At 38.9% G+C, this 24,758-nt stretch overlaps 2 protein-coding genes across 3 annotated transcripts in view; one reads left to right on the top strand and one right to left on the bottom strand.

The window, feature by feature from the left end:
• The window catches only part of slc35f3b (solute carrier family 35 member F3b), a 148,551-nt gene extending 132,382 nt beyond the window's left edge, over positions 1–16,169 (top strand). For both annotated transcript variants that reach the window (XM_061910406.1, XM_061910407.1), the window contains 4 exons: positions 5,834–5,959; positions 10,032–10,224; positions 10,325–10,414; positions 12,186–16,169. In XM_061910406.1, coding sequence (XP_061766390.1) covers positions 5,834–5,959; positions 10,032–10,224; positions 10,325–10,414; positions 12,186–12,427 — 651 coding nt within the window. In that variant the 3' untranslated portion in view covers positions 12,428–16,169. The remainder of the gene's footprint in view (positions 1–5,833; positions 5,960–10,031; positions 10,225–10,324; positions 10,415–12,185) is intronic.
• On the bottom strand, positions 15,727–24,653 carry LOC133559066 (5-hydroxytryptamine receptor 1D). Its single transcript, XM_061910408.1, has 3 exons — positions 24,413–24,653; positions 18,187–18,347; positions 15,727–18,115 (listed from the first exon to the last, which is right to left on the bottom strand). The coding sequence occupies exons 1-3, from the start codon at positions 24,567–24,569 to the stop codon at positions 16,958–16,960; spliced, it is 1,476 nt and encodes a 491-aa protein (XP_061766392.1). The 5' UTR covers positions 24,570–24,653; the 3' UTR covers positions 15,727–16,957.
• Positions 24,654–24,758: the final 105 nt, after the last annotated feature.

Genomic DNA, 24,758 nt, shown 5'->3' with positions numbered 1-24,758 from the left:
GATGCCCAAGTTAGTGTATGGCAGACTGACTAGCTGTATTGACACTGTGTTGTTGTTTCACGGAACTCTGATAATTGCCCACAATAAAAAGATCACCCTGATCAGGAACTCCTTTGGTGCTCTGGGTGCATCTGTTAAAAGCAGCCTCAGAAACCTTGGGGTTGTGTTGGATCAGTCAATGTCTTTTAAGGGTCACTGTCGTCAACTGACCAAAAACTGTTTTTGTCATCTCAGAAATATTTCTAAAGTAAGAAATTTGTTGTAAAAATTGGATCTCAAAATGATTATTCACGCGTTCATTTTGTCTCACATTGACTATTGCAATTCTCTCTTCACTCTTTTCAACAATTCAACGCTAAAAAGACTTTAGACTGTACAGAATGCGGCTGCCAAACCTTTGACCGGTGCACCCAGAACAGCCCATATCGCCCCCGTTTTATCCAGTCTTCATTGGCTTCCAGTTAAATTCCGCATTGAGTTTAAGATTTTAGTCCTGACATTCCGTGCCTTGCATGGTGGAGGCCCTCAGTACATCACTGACTTGCTATGCCCCTACTCTTCAGGGCGCAGCCTACGGTCTTCAGGCCAGGGTCTTCTAAAGATCCCGAAAACTTGTTTTAAAACCCGTGGAGACCTGGCATTTCGGGCTATAACTCCCGGACTATGGAACAATTTGCACCAGTCCCTCCATGATCTTGACTGTGTTGAAACTTTTAAGAAACATTTTGTTACGATCCGCTGCCCGGATCGTTTGTTATCTGAATTTTGGGTTTGTTGGGCACTTCCTGGTTTGTTCTGTCGCCATGGTTGCATATTTGTTTCACCTGTTCCTTGTTTCTGGACTCTCACCTGTTTATTGTTTACCATCCTTAGTTAAGCCTGCATTTTCTGTGACTCGTTCTCGCATCCTAGCCTTGTTTTCCACAACAAGTGACAACGCTATCTCTCGACTTTGGTAAATCTGTTTGGTACTTGTTAGCTTCCATGCTATTCCGGTGTTTAGTTCCCTAGCTTCCATGCTAGTGCTTTTGGTTTGTCTTTTCTACCTAGCACAAGTGTTTCTGTTCTTAGTCTGTTTTTAGTTTAAATAAACCAGCATTTCTTACCTTTACGCTGTGTCCGAGCCCGAACTGCATTTTGGAAGAAGCACCATCACCACCATGCCTAGCAAACGTCACACATTTGAAAACTTCTCTTGTTAGTAAAGCTTTTAGTCAATTCACATTTTAACTATCATTTTTAATCCACTTTGTATCCTTTTTATGATGTTACCCCTGTTGTTTTAAATTGAATTGTTGTTTTACTTTACTTATGTTTTATACAGCGCTTTGTGATTTTATCTGTGAAAAGAGCTTTATAAATAAAATGTACTTACTAACCTACATTCGTAACGCTCAGCCGGTATCTACTGGTTTAAAAAAGTCACAGTATTTAACATGCAGATAAAAATTAATAGCAAATACAGTAATACCTCAACTTACGAGCCTAATTGGTTCTGTGATGGAGCTCTCAACTCAAAACACTTGTATCTCAAGATAAATAAGAAATATTGCATAAAAACAAAACAATAGAATGTACTACTAACAACTACAGTAGTTTTATGAAGTATTATCCACCGTTTAAGTATAATATTTTAATTCTTAAACGATTTCGGCTTCAGTACAACACAGTCTTGCAGTGATGCGCTCGAATTGCTTCAGCAAATTGGGGACACGTTTGGTCATGTTGTTGATGATTTCTTCCTTTAATTTACTGAATATCATCGACTCATTCTTCTCAGCACTATCCTGCACACTCACTTTTTATGAGGACTTTCTCATGGTTGGAAAACAAAGTTATGTCGACCTCCAGCTATAAGCTAATGTTAGCGAGCAAGACCCAATATTTTGGTCAGGTCTTGTCAGATGAATAGCTGTGCAAAAAAGAAACAAAAAAGTATGACTGTGCAAGTATTTCAATGAGTGGCCATCTAAAGTAATATAGCTGCAGATCTGCTACAAACCCCAAATCAAGTGAAGTTGGCACGATGTGTAAATCGTAAATAAAAACAGAATACAATGATTTGCAAATCCTGTTCAACCCATTTTCAATTGAATAGACTGCAAAGACAAGATACTTCATGTTCGAACTGGAAAACTTTATTTTTTGCAAATATTAGCTCATTTGGAATTTGATGCTTGCACAAAAAAAGCTGGCACAAGTGGCAAAAAAGACTATGAAGCCGAAAATACCACAACGGATACCGAAGACTGTTGAACAACTTAAGCTGTACATCAAGCAAGAATGGGAAATAATTCCACTTGAAAAGCTACAAAAATTGGTCTCCTCAGTTCCCAAACGTTTACAGGGTGTTGTTAAAAGGAAAGGTCATGTAACACAGTGGTAAAAATGCCCCTGGACCAACTTTTTTGCAATGTGTCTGATTATTTGAAGAAAAAAAAACATTTAGTTTCTCAGTGCGAACATTAAATATCTTGTCTTTGAAGTCTATTCAATTGAATGTAAGTTGAAAAGGATTTTCAGATCATTGTATTCCGAATGCAGCTGAGATAGGCTCCAGCACCCCCTGCGACCCGAAAAGGGACAAGCGGTAGAAAATGGATGGATGCATGTTTTTAGGCTTGCCTCTGACAGTCTGTCTGTGTTTAGTTTTTTCCTCTGCATTTCTCTTTATTTCCTTTGTGTGTGTAGTGTTTCCTGTCAGCGCTCTTATTTTGTTGGTTTCCTGTCTGTCTCCCTGGGTGCTGTGTTCCCCCTCAGCTGCGGCTGATTGGCACCTGGCCACACCTGGTGTCAATTAGTCCGCTCCTATTTAGACCTGTCTTCCCATCCAGTCACTGCTGGATTATTGTATTGCATGTCGCACTTGTCACTGCTACCTTTCGTGTCGTGTCAATGCAGCGTTGCGGTAAGATGTGTTTGATAGCGGTTTTTAGCTTACTGTCTTTTGTTCCTTGCTTCCAGTTTGTTTTTTAAGTACAAGCACGACTTCTGTTTTCCATGCTAAAGTTCCTTTTTGTTTTCTAGCTCCCATGCTAGCTCTCTTAGTTTGTTATCCACCCACGTGCGTGCTTTTTGTTTGGTTTTGTTCTAGTATTTTATATTAAAACCATGTTTCCTTATTCAATGGCTGTCTCTGTCTCTGCATCTTGGGGTTTGTTACCAACTAACTGTGACAGATGTATTCTGTTTTTATTTACATATTACACACCGTGCCAACTTCACTGGTTTTGGGTTTTGTATAAGAAAAAACACCTGTTTTTTAATCACTCATGCATCTCATCAAAATGTATGTAAAGATCGACTGCTTCATTATCATATAAAGAACACATATATGATGCAGAATAAGACATCTGTAATAGTTAGGGTATAAATGTCACACAGTCATGTGGCTGTGTGATTAAAATGTATATGATTGGGTGTTGAAGCGTGTATTTTGGGGTAATAGAGGGAACAGTGTCAGGATTTAGTCGGTGGGGAAATGCATTTCCACCCTGTACACGTCCTCTGCTTTATTCTTGTCGCTTTACACACTCCTTTCCCAACCTTGTCTGCCACACTTCCCATTATGAATGACAAAAGGCCTCCGTGGGAAGGAAAGCCCCGCACTGATAATCCTACTTCTCTCCTCCCACCCACATATACTCTGTCTTCGGTGGTGGCACACATTTCAAATTTGGAATGTCTGCAGCAATGCAGGTGACGCTAGACCAGTTTGTTACTTACAATGTCCACTCCCACTGGGACGCCGTTTAAAGATATGTTTGTATCTTTTAGCACAAGACCTATGCTCCTTGTATAGGTGTTGAATTTAGCACAATCCTCACTACTCAGGCAAAAAACACTGCGAGGAAACATGCATCTTTTCTTTTTACTACTTACAACGCACAGTGATGATAAATCTGTGTTCTTGTCTCACATTGGAATTCCGAATGATGGGCAAATAATAATAATTTTAAAAAAAAATAGTGTAGTTTCCCTTTTAATTGCCTATGAACTATTTTACCTTTCTAATGACTTTTCCATAAATAATCAAATCTAATAAATTTTTGCCTAAGAATAACAAAAAAACCCTCTACATTCTAATACAAAAAAAATTGTATTTTTATAATCCTGCGTTGCTAGCCGTTTTGCAATGTATTTTTCAAGTTGAGTAGAGTTAAATATCAAATGTGCATTAATTTGAATACTTACTACAAACAGTTCAGATCCAAGATCTAATGTGTCTTATATCACATGAATGATAGGACATGGCATTTCTTATATATATTTTTGGTAAAGGTTTTGGTGCATATAATATTTCTAATGCTGTCAAAAAAATATATATTTCAAATTAAGTTTGAATTATTTAGAATTGTTTTTAATTGTGATTAATCACAGGTTATTACACGCTTGCATAAATGAAATTAACTTAAAAAAGACCACAATTTTGAGAGACAAATGCAATTTTATCGTCAGAATGTCACATAGGAACGTTTTTTTTCTTAAGTTTTACTTTAATGCACATTATTTATTTGCTATACATGTAATAACAGTCTTATCTAAAGTTCCATTTGGGTTTGTTCTGGAACTAATATTAGCTCTGATGTATGCATTGACTTGGTCACTGATATATATAAATACACATATATATATATATATATATAAATACATATATATATATATGTATATACATATATATATATATATATATATATATATATATAAATACACATATATATATATATATATATATAAATACATACATACATACATATATATATATACACATAGTCAAGAAAATAAGTATTTGAACACCCTGTTATTTTGCAAGTTCTCCCACACTATATGTATACATACATATATATATATATATATATATATATATATATATATATATATACATATTATATATACATACATACATGCATAAATTATATATATATATATATATATATATATATATATATATATATATATAATATATATATATGTATATACATATCTCAATGTGAAACGCCTTTTTGACAGCCCTAAGGAAAATACTAAGTCATCGTTTAAATAAAACACATTTGATGCTGTACCGTATATACTCTACTACCTTTACTTCCTGAGAGCCAGTATCTTCTGCAGTGGACATTTGTCATTTACATACGAGGGCTAGATGGAAGGGCTATTTTTTCGGAAATATGCAACTCTGACAAAAGAAATGGAACAAAAAAAAAAAAAACGTCCACTGCAGAGGACGCTAGAGATTTCAGCATATCTATTGCAATGCATAGCTATTAGTTAAATTCAGTGTGTGCAGGATTAAAGTCATGACCCTACGAGCCTCTGACCCTCACAACGTGCTGACACATTAAAAAACACAAAATGAAAAACACAAGGTCGTTGACATTGAGATAAGTAGGCAGCCCTGCGCCTTGACTGACAGGAACATTTTGTCAAAGGTGTCTTAACTGGAGGTACTTTTATCCACTACCAAACACACAACTCATTTGTCTTCCCGACACCTCTTTAATGCACCTCTGCCTGGTTGCTAGCTCTGTATGATTGAGGCCTAAGCAAACATACCTTATGATGAAGCAGAGGACACTAATACAGAATTAATGTGGAAATACTTTGAGAACATTCCTGCTCTCTTGTCTCTCCTGTTTTGTACTACAAACATGATGGCTTGCAATGGAAATCGATTTAAGCCAATCAACTACAAGAACACTGAAGGAGCTTCTTGTGCTGACTAGGCGATAAATATCATGCCTCATTTAGAACACCGCAAGGATCTGAAAACAAAGTGGAACAGGAAAACCTCTGTGGACACACTGTTGCTAATAGTTTTACTTTTTCTTTACAGATAGTTGCAGCCATCTTGGCCATAGCGGGCATCGTCATGATGACCTACGCTGATGGCTTCCACAGCCACTCGGTCATTGGCATCACCCTGGTTGTTACTTCAGCGTCCATGTCTGCGCTATACAAGGTATTTTAATCATTATTGTATTCATTAATACATCTTCATTTGTTTAACGGGACACAAAACATAAGGTGTCAATGATCTGCCTCAACTTATAGAACATATTTCAAAATAAAGTTCATTATTATCGTTATGGTTTGAGTTTATTTCAAACATGCATACAATTCCAACATGATATCACAATTTCCAGTTTCTCTTTTCAACATGTTTGAAAAGGAGTTGGAAGAAGCAGAGCTTATTTGTATCTTTATATCTGCACCTTATTGCTCTTTTATCCTGCACTACAACGAGCTAATGCAACAAAATGTTGTTCTTATCTGGTTTTAGTTGGCTTTGTGCATCATTTTAGCTGTTTGCAAATTCACTATATTGTGAAATTTCCATATTTATATATTCAATAAATAAAGGGTTTGAATGTTCTCTATATCTAACATTATGTATTAAAGGCCTACTGAAACCCACTACTACCGCCCACACAGTCTGATAGTTTATATATCAATGATGAAACATTAACATTGCAACACATGCCAATACGGCCGGTTTAGTTTACTAAATTACAATTTTAAAATTTCCCGCGGAGTTTCTTGTTGAAAACGTCGCGGAATGATGACGCGGGTTTGTGACGTTATTAGTTGGAGGGGACATATAAGCCCAGCACCACTTACGGTAAAAGTCGTCTCTTTTCATCGCATAATTACACAGTAATTTGGACTACTGTGTTGCTGAATCTTTTGCAATTTGTTCAAATTAATAAAGGAGACTATAAAGAACAATGCTGTTGGTGGAAAGCGGTGGATTGCAGCTGTCTTTAGCACCGAGACACAGCCGGTGTTTCTTTGTTTGTTGTGAAGCTTTAACACAGAGCGGTCAAGCGAACATGTTTTCTCTACGTCAACCAGCATGTTTTTGGATGGGAAAATTGTGATAAGTCGGCTCTTACAGGAGACATCAGTGGATTACGCAACCTCCTGCAGTAGCTGTCAAAAAAGGCAGCTGTGAGCTTGGCTATTTTCCCCCAAAGGATCAATAAAGTACTTTCTATTCTATTCTATTGGCTCCTCGGCTTCTCTCTGACACACTGGCGTGTTCACCGCAGCCATCCGATTTTGAGGTATGTCTTTACAACCTCACTAAAACACTATTAAAACAATAAGCAGTGAGGGATCTTCCAGAATTATCCTAGTAAATGTGTCTAATTACATCTGAAACGCTCACACTGCCGCCGCCCGGAGCCGTCGCTTTTTAATTATTATTATTATTTTTTTTAAATGTTCTAGTCCTTCACTATCAATGTCCTCATCCACGAATCTTTCATCCTCGCTCGAATTAATGGGGAAATTGTTGTAAACAATGTGAGGAGCCCTCACATCGGTGACGTCACACGCACAAACTTTCGTTAAAGGCATATTATTAGCAACCAAAAGTTGCAAACTTTATTGTCGATGTTCTCTACTAAATCCTTTCGGCGAAAATATGGCAATATCGCGAAATGATCAAGTATGATACATAGAATGGACCTGCTATCCCCGTTTAATTAAGAAAATCTCATTTCAGTAGGCCTTTAATCTAACTGATCTTTTTTGGAACATGGTCAGTGACTGAAGTGTACTTTTGTAGTTATTTCCCCTTATTTCTGCACAATAAATCAGGTATGGTAACACCACCGAGCAGTACAGAATATGAAGCAATTTTTGGTCCAACGCATATTTAGCTTTATTCATTATTGAGGTATTTCTTGCCACCTTATGGTGTATACTTTTTATATTAGATTTCAAATTCATTTTATCATCAATCATTACACCTAGGAATTTGATTTAATTTACTCTTACTTTCTAGTCCGTCTATTTGTATTTGTTTGACTTTCTCTTCTACTACTTATGGTCGTTGTCTACACTGCATTATACAATTAGGTCTTGTCCCTTTAATGAAGCTAAATAAGGTAAAGTAGTAACTAAAACAAATTCCTAAAATTAAACAAAAAAGGAAAAATAGAGCAAAAATGCACACTGTAAAGAGAAAAGGCTAAATTACTTAATTTGGAAAGGTAATTCTGCTTATTTTCACTAATAAAGATTGGGACACTGTCAAGTGTTTTTGTTACTGCATGTGAATAGTGACTCTAGAAATTACAATATATACAATACTGTAAAATGCTAAATATTTAAATGTGAGGGTGTGTATGTGTGTTTTGTATAACCATCATCAATTTAGGTTTATATTGTACTGCACTGATGAGTGACAATTTTGTTGTTAACCATGACAAAGACAAGAAATGGATTATATTCTATTTGATTATAAGATATTGACACTAATACATAAAAGGTAAAACCAATTGTTTTCCTTATTTTCAAATATAACATTTTTCTTTTCATATGATGTACTAATATAATCCACTTTAAGAAACTCTTCAATCTTTAAGAGTTTAAAAAGTCTAAAAAGAAAAACTATGATAAACATTCTAAATTGATTTCATCAATCCATTCATTTTCTAGATAATGTTACTTATCCCACTAATTATTATTTATTTATGTTTGATGTTAATAGTTATGGAGTATATTGTGAATAAATTGAGAACAGGAAGTGAACAAAACTTTTAGCAACTGTTATGCGAAGGAAAAGGGGTCGGTGTAAATAAGCTCTGTTTCTTCCTACTCCTTTTCAAACATGTTGAATAGAGAAACTGGAAATTGTGATGTATCATGTTGTATGCATGCATGTTCCAAATAAACACAACTCAACTCAACTCAACAATCGGCCATCAGTGGAAATGAGTTTGACACCCCTGTTCTCGAGAAAATCTTTTGTTAGAGGCAGAATATTCAGTTTAGTTGTTGTATTGTCTCTCACAACAGTACCTGGTTATGAAATGCAGAATATTTAGTTATTATTTAGTTAAAGGCCTACTGAAATGAGATTTTATTACTTAAACGAGGATAGCAGGTCCATTCTGTGTCATACTTGATCATTTCGCGATATTGCCATATTTTTGCTGAAAGGATTTAGTAGAGAACATCGACGATAAGGTTTGCAACATTTAGTCGCTAATAAAAAAGCCTTGCCTGTACCGAAAGTCGCAGACGATGTGTGTGAAACATCACCGGTGTGAGGGCTCCTCACATCCTCACATTGTTTATAATGTGAGCCACCAGCAGTAAGAGCAATTCGGACCGAGAAAGCGACGATTTCCCCCATTAATTTGAGCGAGGATGAAAGATTCGTGGATGAGGAAAGTTAGATTGGAGAACTAAAAAAAAAAACAAGAAAAGTCGACGGCTCCAGGCGGCGGCATTGGGAGAGTTTCAGATGTAATTAAACACATTTACTAGGATAATTCTGGAAAATCCCCTTATCTGTTTGTTGTGTTAATGGTATTTTAGTGAGATTGTAAAGTCATACCTGAAAGTCGGATGGCTGCGGTGAACGCAGTGTCTTTGGGAGAAGCCGAGGAGCCAAGATCACAGCTGCCTTTTTGAGCTGCAGGATGAGGTCACGTAATCCACTGAAGTCTCCGGTAAGAGCCGACTTAATATCACAATTTTCCCATCCAAAAACTTGCTGGTTGACGTAGAGAAACATGTTGGCTTGACCGCTCTGTGTTAAAGCTTCACAACAAACAAAGAAACACCGGCTGTGTTTTGGTGCTAAAGGCAATTGCAATCCACCGCTTTTCACCAACAGCATTCTTCTTTATAGTCTCCATTATTAATTGAACAAATTGCAAAAGATTCAGCAACACAGTTGTCCAAATTACTGTGTAATTATGCGATGAAAAGAGTCAACTTTTAGCGTAAGTGGTGCTGGGCTAACATGTCCCCTCCAACCAATAACGTCACAAAGACGCGTCATCATTCCGAGACGTTTTCAACAGGAAACTTTGCAAGAAATTTAAAATTGTAATTTGGTAAACTAAACCGGCCGTATTGGCATGCGTTGCAATGTTAATATTTCATCATTGATATATAAACTATCAGACTGTGTGGTGGGTAGTAGTGGGTTTCAGTAGGCCTTTAAGGTTGTCCACATGAGGTTACATTTTGTGCCTTAATGAGAAAGTCCCCCTGACTCTTCTTTCTGCCAGGTGCTCTTCAAGATGGTTCTGGGCAGTGCCAAATTCGGGGAGGCGGCACTCTTCCTGACCATTGTTGGAGCCGCCAACTTTGTGTTCCTGAGCATTGTGCCCGTCATCCTATATTTCACACGAGTAGAGTACGTTGGATCAATAGGTGACGTCCCCTGGGGGTACCTGTGTGGCGTCGCAGTCCTGCTTTTTGGTACGCCGAAAATATCACTGATGACGTAATCCCTAATATACTGTATGGTCTTTGCTACGTGCAATAACCCTTGCTGCTCTAACTGGGCTTCTTCTCACAGCTTTCAACATCCTGGTCAACTTTGGTATCGCTATTACATATCCAAAGTTAATATCGCTCGGCATCGTCTTAAGTGTTCCCGTCAATGCCAGTAAGTCTCTTTTTTTAACCATTTTTCCATACTTATCGTATACATACAGTTGGTTCATGTAAGATGTTTTGGAAATATGTAGAGGTGCTCTGTTGCCATTATTTTGCTGATACTGATAGTGGAAAGTAACCCTTCATTCTTTTCCCTGATACACAAATAATTTTCAACAAATCATTCAATCACAAGTTATTTAGGTCAGGGCTTCACGGTGGCAGAGGGGTTAGTGCGTCTGCCTCACAATAGGAAGGTCCTGAATAATCCTGGGTTCAATCTTTCTGTGTGGAGTTTGCATGTCCTCCCCGTGAATGCGTGGGTTCCCTCTGGGTACTCCGGCTTCCTCCCACTTCCAAAGACATGCACCTGGGGATAGGTTGATTGGCAACACTAAATTGGCCCTAGTGTGTGAATGTGAGTGTGAATGTTGTCTGTCTATCTGTGTTGGCCCTGCGATGAGGTGGCGACTTGTCCAGGGTGTACACTGCCTTCCGCCCGATTGTAGCTGAGATAGGCACCAGTGCCCCCCGCGACCCCAAAGAGAATAAGCGGTAGGAATAGGATGGATGGATAATTTAGGTCAACAAAAAATAATTACAATGTAATGTAATGCAAATGTCCCTTGTGTCTTAAATAATATATCATTATATTTAGGACTGTCAAAAACATCAGCGGTAGAAAATGGATGGATGGATGGAAAAACAAGTTAACGCATGTGATTAATCACAAAAACTATAGCATTAATGTACGCAGATTAATCGCTCAATTTATTTTGACTAGACACACTCCCGCGCATATTTAACTAAGAAGTTATGTCAGCAATTTTTGAGCAAATAAATGACGTGCAATTAAATAGAACAATTAAAAAATGTTCCTGGATGAAATTCTGGGAATAAAAGTGCATGTGTGTCCAAACATCGGGATCTTTTAAAAGTTAATAAATTTTTTTAAAGTTAATAACCTATGATTAATTTTGATTAATCCAAATTCAGGAGCGATTAACCTTTTTTGAAAATGGTTTGACAGCACTAGTAAAGGGAAAATGATCGGAATGAGTTTACAAAATAAATGATTTGATGTATGTCTTTGTACTACTTCTCATAAAAAGCACAGGATTTTTGTCTTTTTTTTTTGTCAGAATAAATTGATTGATTGAAACTTTTATTAGTAGATTGCACAGTACAGTACATATTCCGTACAATTGACCACTAAATGGTAACACCCCAATAAGTTTTTCAACTTGTTTAAGTCGGGGTCCACGTTAATCAATTCATGGTAACTGGCTATGCATGGTCCATCTACTATGGCTACCAAATATGATTATTTTATTGCAGCCTCTTTAATACAACAACTCAATTTAACAGTGTATTTACATTTGATTGTATATAATTTGTTGATGGAAAAAGATATTTCACTAACTGGTCTTAGATAATTGCAAAATTGCATTGTGTGTCAACAAATTTTTTTTTTTTTTTAGGCTAAATATACTAAATTGATCCTATTTAGAATTTGTTTACTTGGCAGCAGAACTTTCCATTTAATAAAATGTGTGTATATCTGGGAGTTTTTGTATTCCCAAAGAAACAATAATAAAGTTAACTTGTTTTTATTGTTTCCCACAAAATTCTGTTATCTTTTTTTGCTGACTGCTATTTTATCAGAATCATAAGGGATTTTTTTTTTAGTTACACTGATAGTGTACTACACTTGGGACTACACAGAGTTTGTACGTAAACTACTAAACTTCTTGGTAAAGTTAATCTGCTCACCTCCACAGTGGTGGACCTCTACATGTGTGAGATCCATTTCAACACGGTGCGCCTCATCGCCGTCTCCATCATTTGCCTGGGCTTCCTCATGCTGCTCCTTCCAGAGGACTGGGACAAGTGCATCATCCAACTCAGCACCAGGCTACGCAAACGTGACGAGCCGGCAGAGGGCAGCGTGGAGGCGGCGGCCGCCACAGGGCTCAACTGGAGGGGCCGAGCCAGGACCTCCTTGTCCACATTTGTACGCTGATAGGGAAACGAGCCCCATGTGAGCTTTTCACTCTCCTTGGAACCAAACTCTGGTATGTGAACAAGAAGAGAGAGCTGGTCAGCTGCATGACAAAATGTCAATCATTCCATGGGTTCACCACATCCTTAATAACTTGCCTGAGGAAACATCTTTTTGGGGAAGGCTTGCGCAATATGTGGACTTGCTGGATTTAAAAGAAAACACTCAACAATCCAAAGAAGAACTGCCTCCAAATGCAGAATTCCTGCAAATAAAGGTGAGGTCCTTTGCGGCACCCCTCAGGCGTTACCATGGCGGACACTTTGTACATACAGCAGCTTGGGGTTCACGCCTGCTGACCTCGTGTGCCCATACGGTGATCTCAAGATGCTTTTACTGCACCTCTCTTCATCTTTGCACCGCTCTGATTGGCACCCAGCATGTGCTCTCCTTGGTTTAAAATCAGGGGGACACCCGTCGCTGCAATCATGTCAAAAAAAAAAAACCCAGGTGGAAAAAAAAAATCCAAGTGCATTGCATGATGAGCTTGGATTACCTTGGAATGAGAATACTTTCAAAGGGGGTTTGAGTACGAAAACCTCGATTAACAATTTATAAAAGCAAATAAAAAAAACACTTGGATTTTTCCTTTGAACAGCAAACTTTTGAACTCAACACATGCAGTTCAAATTGTCACATTAAAGGCCTACTGAAATGAGATTTTCTTATTTAAACGGGGATAGCAGGTCCATTCTATGTGTCATACTTGATCATTTCACGATATTGCTATATTTTTGCTGAAAGGATTTAGTAGAGAACATCGACGATAAAGTTTGCAACTTTTGGTCGCTAATAGAAAAGTCCTGCCTTTACCGGAAGTATGTGCGCGTGACGTCACGAGTTGCAGGGCCCCACATATATTCACATTGTTTTTAATGGGAGCCACCAGCAGTAAGAACAATTCGGACCAAGAAAGCGACAATTTCCCCATTAATTTGAGCGAGGATGAAATATTATTGAATTAGGATATTGATAGTGAAGGACGAGAGAAAAAAAAAAAGGAAAAAAAAGCGACGGCTCCGGGCGGCAGCAAAGTGAGCGTTTCAGAAGTAATTAGACACATTTACTAGGATAATTCTGGAATATCCCTTATCTGCTTATTGTTTTAATAGTGTTTTAGTGAGATTTTAAAGATAGTAAAGACATACCTCGAGGTCGGATGGCTGCGGTGAACACGCAGTGTCTCAGAGAGTGAAGTGAAGTGAAGTGAATTATATTTATATAGCGCTTTTCTCAAGTGACTCAAAGCGCTTTATATAGTGACACCCAATATCTAAGTTACATTTAAACCAGTGTGGGTGGCACTGGGAGCAGGTGGGTAAAGTGTCTTGCCCAAGGACACAACGGCAGTAACTAGGATGGCACAAGTGGGAATCGAACCTGTAACCCTCAAGTTGCTGGCACGGCCACTCTATCAACCGAGCTATACCGCCCCACAGCGGAGAGAAGCCGAGGAGCCAAGCTCACAGCTGCCTTTTTTGACAGCTGCTGCAGGACGATGATTATGTCTCCGATATAATATATATCACAATTTCCCCATCCAAAAACATGCTGGTTGTGGTAGAGAAACATGTTCGCTTGACCGCTCCGCTTCACAACAAACAAAGAAACACCGGCTGTGTCTCGGTGCTAAAGGCAGCTGCAATCCACCGCTTTCCACCAACAACATTGTTCTTTATAGTCTCCGTTATTAAATGAACAAATTGCAAAAGATTCAGCAACACAGATGTTCAAAATACTGTGTAAATACGCGATTAAAGCAGACGACTTTTAGCTGCGAGTGGTGCAGCGCTAATATTACCTATCATTCCGCAAAGTTTTCAACTAGAAACTCGCGGGGAATTCAAAATTGCAATTTAGTAAACTAAAAAGGCCGTATTGGCATGTGTTGCAATGTTAATATTTCATCATTGATATATAAACTATCAGACTGCGTGGTCGGTAGTAGTGGGTTTCAGTAGGCCTTTAAGTTCACCCGCCAATCTAACTATACACAATACAGAGTAGTATTGAAAAAAGATTGATAGTGGCAGTGAGTACCTACTCAGTGGCCTAGTGGTTAGAGTGTCCGCCCTGAGATCGGTAGGTTATGAGTTCAAACCCTGGCCGAGTCATACCAAAGACTATAAAAATGGGGCCCGTTACCTCCCTGCTTAGCCGGGGGCGGACACTGCTACTGCTCACTGCTCCCCTCACCTCCCAGTGGGTGAACAAGGGGATGGGGCAAATGCAGAGGACAAATTTCACCACACCTAGTGTGTGTGTGTGTGACAACCATTGGTACTTTAAGGCAGTGTTCTTCAACCTTTTTTGAGCCAAGGCACATTTTTTGCGGTGAAAAAATGCGGAGGCACACCACCAGCAGAAATTATTAAAAAACTTGTCTCAAAGTAGGTGTACTGTCACCACCTGTCTCATCACACCGTTACTTATTTGGACTGTTTTGCTGTTTTCCTGTGTGTAGTCTTTTACTTATTGTCTCGCGCTCCTATTTTGGTGGCTTTTTCTGGGGTTTTTTTGTATTTTCCTGTAGCAGTTTCATGTCTTCCTTTGAGCGATATTTCACACATATACTTTGTTTTAGCAATCAAGAATATTTCAGTTGTTTTTATCTTTCTTCGTGGGGACATTGTTGATTTTTATGTCACGTTCGGATGTACATTGTGGACGCTGTCTTTGCTCCACAGTAAGTCTTTGCTGTCGTCCAGCATTCTGTTTCTGTTTACTTAGTAGCCAGTTCAGTTTTAGTTTCGTTCTGCATAACCTTCCCTAAGCTTCAATGCCTTTTCTTAGGGGCACTCACCTTTTTTTTATTTTTGGTTCAAGCATTAGATACCTTTTTACTTGCACGTTGCCTCCCGCTGTTTCCGATGTCTACAAAGCAATTGGCTACAGACTACCACCTACTGATACGGAAGAGTATTACACGGTTACTCTGCTGAGCTCTAGACAGCACCGACACTCAACAACAACACATCATTTGCACACTATAATTACTGGTTTGCAAAAATATTTTCGACCCAAATAGGTGAAATTAGATAATCTCCCGCGGCACACTACACAGTCGTTGAAAAACACTGCTTTAAGGCATTCAATAAAAATATGTTTCTTGTATTTTGCAAACTGGAAGCTAGGTCTAAACGCCTGATAATTGAGTTAATACAAACGCTTGAGGATTAAAATAGTTTAATAATTGCCTCTAGTCAAAATTGAGCAATATTTTCCACATAATTACTATTATTATTTAGTAATTCCTCATATGGTGGTTGCTGTGTTTCATTACTCAACTGCAGAGAGTAGCGGGCTAGAAAAGTGGAGGAAACGAAGCAAAGCTCGACTACAAACTTTTGTAACAACGCGCTATGAAATGAGATGAGCACCTGAGCCTTGACAGAAGAGCCACACGTGGGAACGTTGCCTTGTTGTGAATGTATTAACATCACTACGTGCAATATGCTTTTTACTGTGCCACCAAGGACTTCTGTACACCTTCTTTTCTACAAGTACTCATCCCTTGCTCCGACCCTCCCCCAGTGGTTTCGACCCCTACTTCACTGTTTTTCCATTGTCATCCTCTATGACAATAAACAATGATATTCTATTCCTCTGGAATTATCGCTAGACATACATGTAAACCTTTGTAAGGATTGATTATTTTATACACTGAAACATAGGATTATAACAATTAAGGAGGTAATAAATGATGGGGAAGGGGGGTGGGGGGGGGGGGGTCATAAAGTATTAAGTATATTCACATGTACCCCATAAAAAACTATTTCAAATACAGACATTGTCCAGCTTTGCTTTCTTCTTGACCATTGTGTTTATATGTTTTACGGACATGTTTCAGTGAGAAGTGTTTATATTTCTAATCAATACCATTTCCTGTCCTAAATTTTGGTTCCCTCCTTGTAGTCTACCAGCCGAGCTTTCTACAAGATTTTAGTCCGTTTTCTAAGGGAATTCAAGGTAAATCAGTCTCTGTTGTTAGTGTTTGATGGAGTTGAGGTCAGGTTTTCAGCAAACATGACCCTGTTTTTTTTAGGTTCATCCTGGAACTGTTCTCACATGATCCATCCATCTATCCATTTTCTACCACCTGTCCCTTTTGGGGTTGCGGGGGGTGCTGGAGATGATGAAGAATTAAAAAAAAAAAATCTAAATAATAAAAGAAATGGGTTGTACTTATATAGCGCTTTTCTACCTTTAAGGTAATCAAAGCGCTCAGACTACTTCCACATTTACACATTCACACACTGATGGAGGGAGCTGCCATGCAAGGCGCTAACCAGGGCCCATCAGGAGCAAGGGTGAACTGTCTTGCTCAGGACACAACGAACGTGACGAGGTTGGTACTAGGTGGGGATTGAACCAGGGACCCTCGGGTTGCACACATCCACTCCCCCCCAAAATTAAGGGGTCTTGTCCAACTCCTGATTGGCTAATTGACTGATTGAATTTTGGCCACCCCCTCATGTAATAATAATGTTTTCAAACATGATGTTCCACTGTAACTGTAATTTGGCCATAAATAAAAGTGGCTTTTGGTGCCATTGTCAGAGCAGAGAATGGTAGTTTGCTGCCCTCTTGCGGCCTAGAGGGGACCTGCAGGTAGTCCACCCTCCTTCCCCCACAAGGTTGCTGCCACATGGAGCAGGATTTAGGGGCCTCTTCGTGGAGACACACTTTGCAATCGTTGGAATTAGGCTTGAAGTGAGCGGGGATGGTAAAAATTGGAGGGCAAAACTGGGAGTCGTGAGGAGCGGTGAGGGTGCAGTGCTCACTGCTTCTGTCATCATCTACCTCCCTTCTCCGACCCCCCAGGCAGGCCATCAACTTCTGCCTCAGCCCCTGCAGAGCCGCCTGGAAACGCCTACTAAGCAGAGCGTAGAGCAGCGGGTTGAAGTCAGAGTTGAGCAGCACTAGAAAGTAGGAAACAGTCACAGCAGAGGGGGGCACAAGGGTGGTCTGACCTGAGATAGCGGTTTCTGCAGCCTGAATGAGAACCACCCCGAAATAGGGGCTCCAGCACAGGAAGAAGGCTAAAATAACTAGAATGAGCCGAGCAACTCCTTGATGGTGTTGATGGGCGTCCTGCAGGGGGGCTTGGGCCAGGAAGGAGACGACCCCCCTGCAGGAAATGGAGGACGAAGATATGACCTCGGACACAAAATGTCCACTGAGATAATAGATGAGTCTGGAAGGGCTGTGTTGAGATGCGGTGAACGTGGTGTTTGGAGTCCTGCCGCGCTGAACAGAGTCTTCCAGGCTGTGAATTCTCCTGGCGTGGTTGCGGGCCACCTTAACGATGTTGACGTAGCAGAAAAGGATAACGATGGCGGGCACCAGGTAGGATAGGCTGGTCACGGTGGCCGCATAACTGGGACTGCTGGCCCAGTTCACTCCACAGCTGTACATGGGAGCCACGTAAGCCACGGAGCTCCAGCCCAGCAGAGGGGGGCAACTCGTGGCCAAGGCTTGCAGCCAGATCCACAGGACCACGGTGCAGGTCCTCCACAGGGTGCAGCGAGAGCTATAGCGCAGGCAGTCCATAATGGAGTGGTAGCGATCCAGGGCGATGGCGGCCAGTGTCAGAACAGAGGCTGTGCAGTACACAGAGGAGGTGTAGCCCACAAAAAGACACAGGTTCTGTGGAGTAAAATCCTCATAGATCAAATCACAACAAGGATGAGAGTCGAAGCTTTTTTTTTTTTGCTTACAAGACAGTCGGCCCATCCAGGCTCCATGATGGACAATGCCACAAAGGGCATGGCGACCAGGCCCACGAGCAGATCAGTGATGGCCAAGTTCATGATCAACACTGACGTCACACAGCGGAGAGTCTTGGTGGCGGCGACAAGGACGATGACAAGGGAGTTACCTACATAACAACAGAGAGGTTACAACAAGTGTCAGACTTGAAGGAACATTCACAGCCTTAGTCTCACTGCTTTTGAGTGTTTCGAACCAGTGTCCCTCAATGATTTCTTACATGGTAAAAAAAAGCCAAAATTAGCCAGAACGCTGGTTTTCATCTGTAGTCCCCTGGCCATGATGTAAAAAAGGCAGTAAAATTACAATTTCAAAGAAAAAAAAGCACACAATACATATACAATATAATAAAAAATAAAATACAACATCACAACATAACATTTATCCCAGCATCAAAACAGGTTCATATTTTAGTGCTACAAGCTGTAGGTGTTGATAAGCCACATTTTCAATGTCTTGTAAGTTGTGACCAGTTTATTAACCTTCTCAGGTAGTGAAGTGAAGTGAATTATATTTATATAGCGCTTTTTCTCTAGTGACTCAAAGCGCTTTACATAGTGAAACCCAATATTTAATTTTTACATTTAAACCAGTGTGGGTGGCACTGGGAGCAGGTGGGTAAAGTGTCTTGCCCAAGGACACAACGGCAGTGACTAGGATGGCGGAAGTGGGAATCGAACCTACAACCATGAAGTTGCTGACACGGCCGCTCTACCAACCGAGCTATGCCGCTAGGTACTGAGTTCCACACATTTGCACTCCTTACTGACCAGGCCCACTTACTGAAAGTGCTCCTGCGCAGAGGAATACAACGGAGCCTCGAGTGTCACGCTCACGGCTGTTTCTTTAGCTGATGGACTCTGCCAGAGGATCTGGAGCCAATTCATGCAGTACTTTATGGGCCAGTTTTAAGTCTGCAAATGTGTGACGACTGTCCCAGTTTAAAATACTGTTTTTTTTTTTTTTTTTTAAGAATGGCGCAGTGATGATAGCGCCTAGGTTTTTTTTAATGCATAACTTAAATTGCTTGTTTGGGTTATTACCTGCATTTACCTATGGAGTCATGTAAATATGCAGTAGACTAAAGTATTATTTTCAACTCCCCTGGAGTCATGCGTGTGTATTAAGGCTACAGCCCTACAGTGTAGTGCAGGGGTCACCAACCTTTTTGAAACCAAGGGCTACTTCTTGGGTACTGATTAATGTGAAGGGCTACCAGTTGTATACACACTTAAATAAATGGCCAGAAATAGCCAATTTGCTCCATTTACCTTTAATAAATAAATCTGTATATATATATTAAAAAAATGGGTATTTCTGTCTGTCATTCCGTCCGTCGTACATATTTTTTTCCTTTTACGGAAGGTTTTTTGTAAAGATTAAATGATGAAAAAAAACACTTAATTGAACGATTTAAAAAAGGAGAAAACACGAAAAAGAAGAAAAATTAATTTTGAAACATAGTTTATCTTCAATTTCGACTCTTTAAAATTCAAAATTCAACCGAAAAAAATGAATACAAAAACTAGCTCATTCGAATTTTTTTTGAAAAAAATAAAAAAAAGAATTTATGTAACATCATGAGTCATTTTTCCTGATTAATATTAATTTTAGAATTTTGATGACATGTTTTAAATAGGTTAAAATCCAATCTGCACTTTGTTATAATATATAACAAATTGGACCAAGCTATATTTCTAAAAAAGACAAATCATTATTTCCTGTAGATTTTCCAGAACAAAATTTTTTAAAGAAATTCAAAAGACTTTGAAGTAAGATTTAAATTTGATTCTACAGATTTTCTGGATTTGCCAGAATAATTTTTTCGAATTTTAATCATGGTAAGTTTAAAGGAATATTTCACAAATATTCTTCGGCGAAAAAACAGAAGCTAAAATGAAGAATTAAATCAAAATGTATCTATTATTCTTTACAATAAAAAAATAAATTTACTTGAACATTGATTTAAATTGTCAGGAAAGAAGAGGAAGGAATTTAAAAGGTAAAAAGGTATAAGTGTTTAAAAATTCTAAAATAATTTTTAAGGTTGTATTTTTTCTCTAAAATTGTCTTTCTGAAAGTTAAAAGAAGCAAAGTAAAAAAATTAATGAATTTCTTCAAACAAGTAAAGACCAAGTCTTTAAAATATTATCTTGGATTTTCAAATTCTATTTGAGTTTTGTCTCTCTTAGAATTAAAAATGTTGAGCAAAGCGAGACCAGCTTGTTAGTAAATAAATAACATTTTAAAAAAAAGAGGCAGCTCACTGGTAAGTGCTGCTATTTGAGCTATTTTTAGAACAGGTCAGTGGGCTACTCATCTGGTCCTTATGGGCTACCTGGTGCCCGCAGGCACCACGTTTGTGACCCCTGGTGTAGTGTACAGGAGATATTCTGTAAGCCTACACCAACACTCCTCTGAGTCTGCCTTAACTATGGTGTACCCCAAGGGTCAATTTTGGCACCTGTCCTCTTCTTTATACATGCTTCCCGTGGGCTCGGTTTTTAAAAAGCACAATGTTACTTTTTACTGTTCTGCAGATGACATTCAGATATATCTGCCTGTAACAGTACTGGGTTGGGGCTATTTTTTTTTTTTTCTTATACCTGAAGAAAAATAAAACAGAATTGTCTTATTTTGTCAAACACACCCTCTGCACGGACATGACAGTGCTACAGTATTGGTCTTCTGTTTTCTGCATGCAGAATGCTGAAGCTCGTCTTTAAACAAAAACTAAGCAGCGTGAGCACATTACCTTCAACTGGCCTTACTTCATTGGCTCCCAGTTACTTTTAGAGTGCAATTTACTTTTTTACTCATTGTTTTTAAATGCTTACACCGAGTAGCTCCATTTATCTGATTGAGCTTCTGCATGCAGCCTTACTCTCCCTGCAGGACTCTGAGGTCTTCAGACAAGCTCCTCCTGGCTGTCCCTAAATCCAGGCTCAAAACTAGAGATAGAGCTTTTTTACTAGACTGTGGAACTTACCAGTCTCTGAGCCAGTTTAAATCTATCAATCAATTTAGGCTAAAAACATATTTTTTTTACTCCCTGGCATTCAAATCCAGTTAGGCAAGATTTATTGGTCGTTTATTTCTTTTTGTATGCAATTTATTACATACATTTTTTTTTTTGTCATGTATTTTTGCACTTAATTAAAGGTATTTTTGCTATTGTAGTATTTTATTGATCCTGCAGTGTTAAAAAGTAGATGCTTTACACTCCTTTATTGTGTCTTGTGTTTGTACAGCACTTTGGCCAACTGGGGTTGTGTTTAAATGTGCTGCATTAAAGATGACACTGAAGGAGCTGCTTCATGATATTTTTCAGTCCTTCCAAAATTTTTGTAGTCGTAATGATTTGTGCAGTCCTTTGAGACATTTGTGATTTGGGGCTATATAAATAAACATTGATTGATTGATTGATTGAATATATTACTCTAACATAGCTGGGCCCTATCCCATTCCATTCTCCGAAAAACAACATTCTGGATCATTTTTTGTGTCAATTTCCGCTCACACAAAATTTTCTTCAGGCTCCTTCATGTGTTTCTGACTAAAATGTATTTATTTGGGCTTAACCAGGGGCTTCAAACTATTTTTCATTGTGGGCTACGTACATCGCAGTTACGGAAGACCCTAGAGCAGGGGTCGGGAACCTTTTTGGCTGAGAGAGCCATGAAAGCCAAATTTTTTAATGTGTATTACCGTATCATATGTTTTAACACTGAATACAACTAAATGCATGCATTTTTTAAGTAAGACCTACATTTTTAGAGTATAAGTCTTTTATTTTATATCATTTTTATTCTGAAGCTAACCAATAATAAATAAAATACTTATTTCGCAACACTAAATTGGCCCTAGTGTGTGAATGTCGTCTGTCTATCTGTGTTGGCCCTGTGATGAGGTGGCGACTTGTCCAGGGTGTACACCACCTTCCGCCCAAATGCAGCTGAGATAGGCTCCAGCAACCCCCGCGACCCCAAAAGGGACAAGCGGTAGAGAATAGATGGATGGACTTCTTACCATTGATGTGACTTATTGTACAGGTGTGGTTGAAAACGGATGGATGGATTAAAATGCATAAGAATGTTTTATATGTTGAACGTTATTTTTAACAGATTACCAGCGGAATTATTCATTACTAATCGTGTTAAGCAATTTCAGCTCAGATGTATCTGAGAGCCAGATGCAGTCATCAAAAGAGCCACATCTGGCTCTAGAGCTGCTTCATGATATTTTTCAGTCCTTCCAAAATTTTTCGATGTTGCGATCACACCAATTTACAGAATTTCAACCAATCCTTACAAATTATGAACCTTGCATCTTTGCCCAATGCATGTAATTTCCCCGAATATTTTGGCCAATCAAATTTTTTCAAGCAACACTTGAACGCAATGCAACTGTCTAACCAATCTAATGTCTCCCTGCAACACAACTTTTTTTAAATACTGCGGGCGACAAATACAAAAAAGCCTGTAAAATCCTGAAAGGACCGATTATTACACATTTGCCACTCCAGATGTGGCCCCTGGGCCTTAAGTTTAACACCCATGCCGTAGAAAATTTCAAAAATGTTTTACAAAACCCAAAACCAGTGAAGTTGGCACGTTGTGTAATTCGTAAATAAAATCAGAATACAATGATTTGCCAATCCTTTTCAACTTATATTCAATTGAATAGACTGCAAAGACGGTATATTGAATGTTCGAACTGAGAAACTTTCTTTTATTTTGCAAATATTCATTAACTTTGAATTTAATGGCAGCAACGCATTGCAAAAAAGTTGGCACAGGGGTATTTTTACCACTGTGTTACATGACCTTTCCTTTTGACAACACTCAGTTAACGTTTGGGAACTGAGACGACCAATTCTTTCCCATTCTTCCTTGATGTACAGCTTAAGTTCTAATAGTCCGCCACACTATTTTCAATTGGAGACAGGTCTGGACTACAGGCAGGCCAGTCTAGTACCCAAACTCTTTTACTATGAAGCAATGCTGTTGTAACACTTGGCTTAGCATTATCTTGCTGAAATAAGCAGGGGCGCCCATGATAATGATGCTGGGATGGCAACATAGGTTGCTCCAAAACCCGTATGTGCCTTCAATGGTGCCTTCACAGATGTGTAAGTTACCCATGCTTTGGGCACTAATACACCCCCATACCATCACAGATGCTGGCTTTTGAACTTTGTGCCTATAAAAATCTGGATGGTTCTTTTGCTCTTTGTTCCAGAGGACACGACGTCTACACTTTCCAAAAACAATTTGAAATGAGGACTCGTCAGACCACAGAACACCTTTCCACTTTGCATTAGTCCATCTTAGATGAGCTCAGGCCGAGCAAAGCCGGTGACTTTGTTGATAAATGGCTTTCGCTTTGAACAGTAGAGTTTTAACTTGCACTTACAGATGGAGCGACAAACTGTAGTTACTGTCAGTGGTTTTCTGAAGTGTTCCTGAGGCCATGTGGTGATATTTTTTACACAACGATGCACGACAACGGAGACCTCGGACTGTTGAACAACTTAAGCTGTACATCAAGCAAGAATGGGAACATTTTCCACCTGAAAAGTTTCAAAAATTGGTCTTTTCAGTTCCCAAACGTTTACAGTGTTGTTAAAAGTAAAGGCAATGTGACACAGTGGTAAAATTGCCCCTGTGACAACTTTTTTGCAATGTGTTGCTACCAATAAATTCTAACTTAAGGATTATTTGCAAAAAAACAACAAGTTTCTCAGTTCGAACATTTAATATCTTGTCTTTGCAGTCTATTCAATTGAAAAGGATTTGCAAATTGTTGTATTTTTATTTACGATTTACACAACGTGCCAACTTCACTGGGTTGTGGGTTTTGTATATAAATAATATATTTCAGGTCCAAAATGCTGATTTACAGCTGGTTTAACAATATAGTATTACTGAATAGAACAGTGAAACATAAGATTACAAGGCTCATTACAAAGAATGTCAAAAAAATCACTATACTGTGTTTATAATCCAGATTAGTAAAGGTTAACAAAATGTTATCCTTAACTCGTTGGCGGAAGCAGGCTAAACCATAATTTAAAACAAAATTAATGAAATAAAAAATATTTTTACTTTAAAAAAAAAAAAATTCTGTTAAGCATAAAAACACAATAAATGTGAGTTTCAGGATGTGTTCTACCTGTTACTGCACCCAGACACATCAGCACCACAAGCACCAACAGCAGCGGTTGCATCCGTGGAGGCAAGCCCACCTCGTAATTCTCTTCTCGGCTTGAGTTGACAGACACCGACCGTGTTGGAACTGGAGATGACTCGTTGCCCATTAACACGTCCATTACTCCACCGCAGGAGTGAAAATCACTTTACTCACACGATGGGTGACATAAAAAGTACAGTTAGTAGTGATAAATGCAGAAAAAATATGACTGGAATAAGACCTGTGAAGAAAACCGCCTCCGTGGGGGAGGGGAAGGAACGGTGCCAGGTGGAAAGATAATCGCATTGATAACATTCAAACATCCTCT

Source organism: Nerophis ophidion, linkage group LG09 (genome assembly GCF_033978795.1).
Source record: "Nerophis ophidion isolate RoL-2023_Sa linkage group LG09, RoL_Noph_v1.0, whole genome shotgun sequence".
Taxonomy (NCBI): domain Eukaryota; kingdom Metazoa; phylum Chordata; class Actinopteri; order Syngnathiformes; family Syngnathidae; genus Nerophis; species Nerophis ophidion.
The sequence above is the reverse complement of the archived record's forward strand: the minus strand, read 5'-3'. Positions and strand labels throughout refer to the sequence as shown.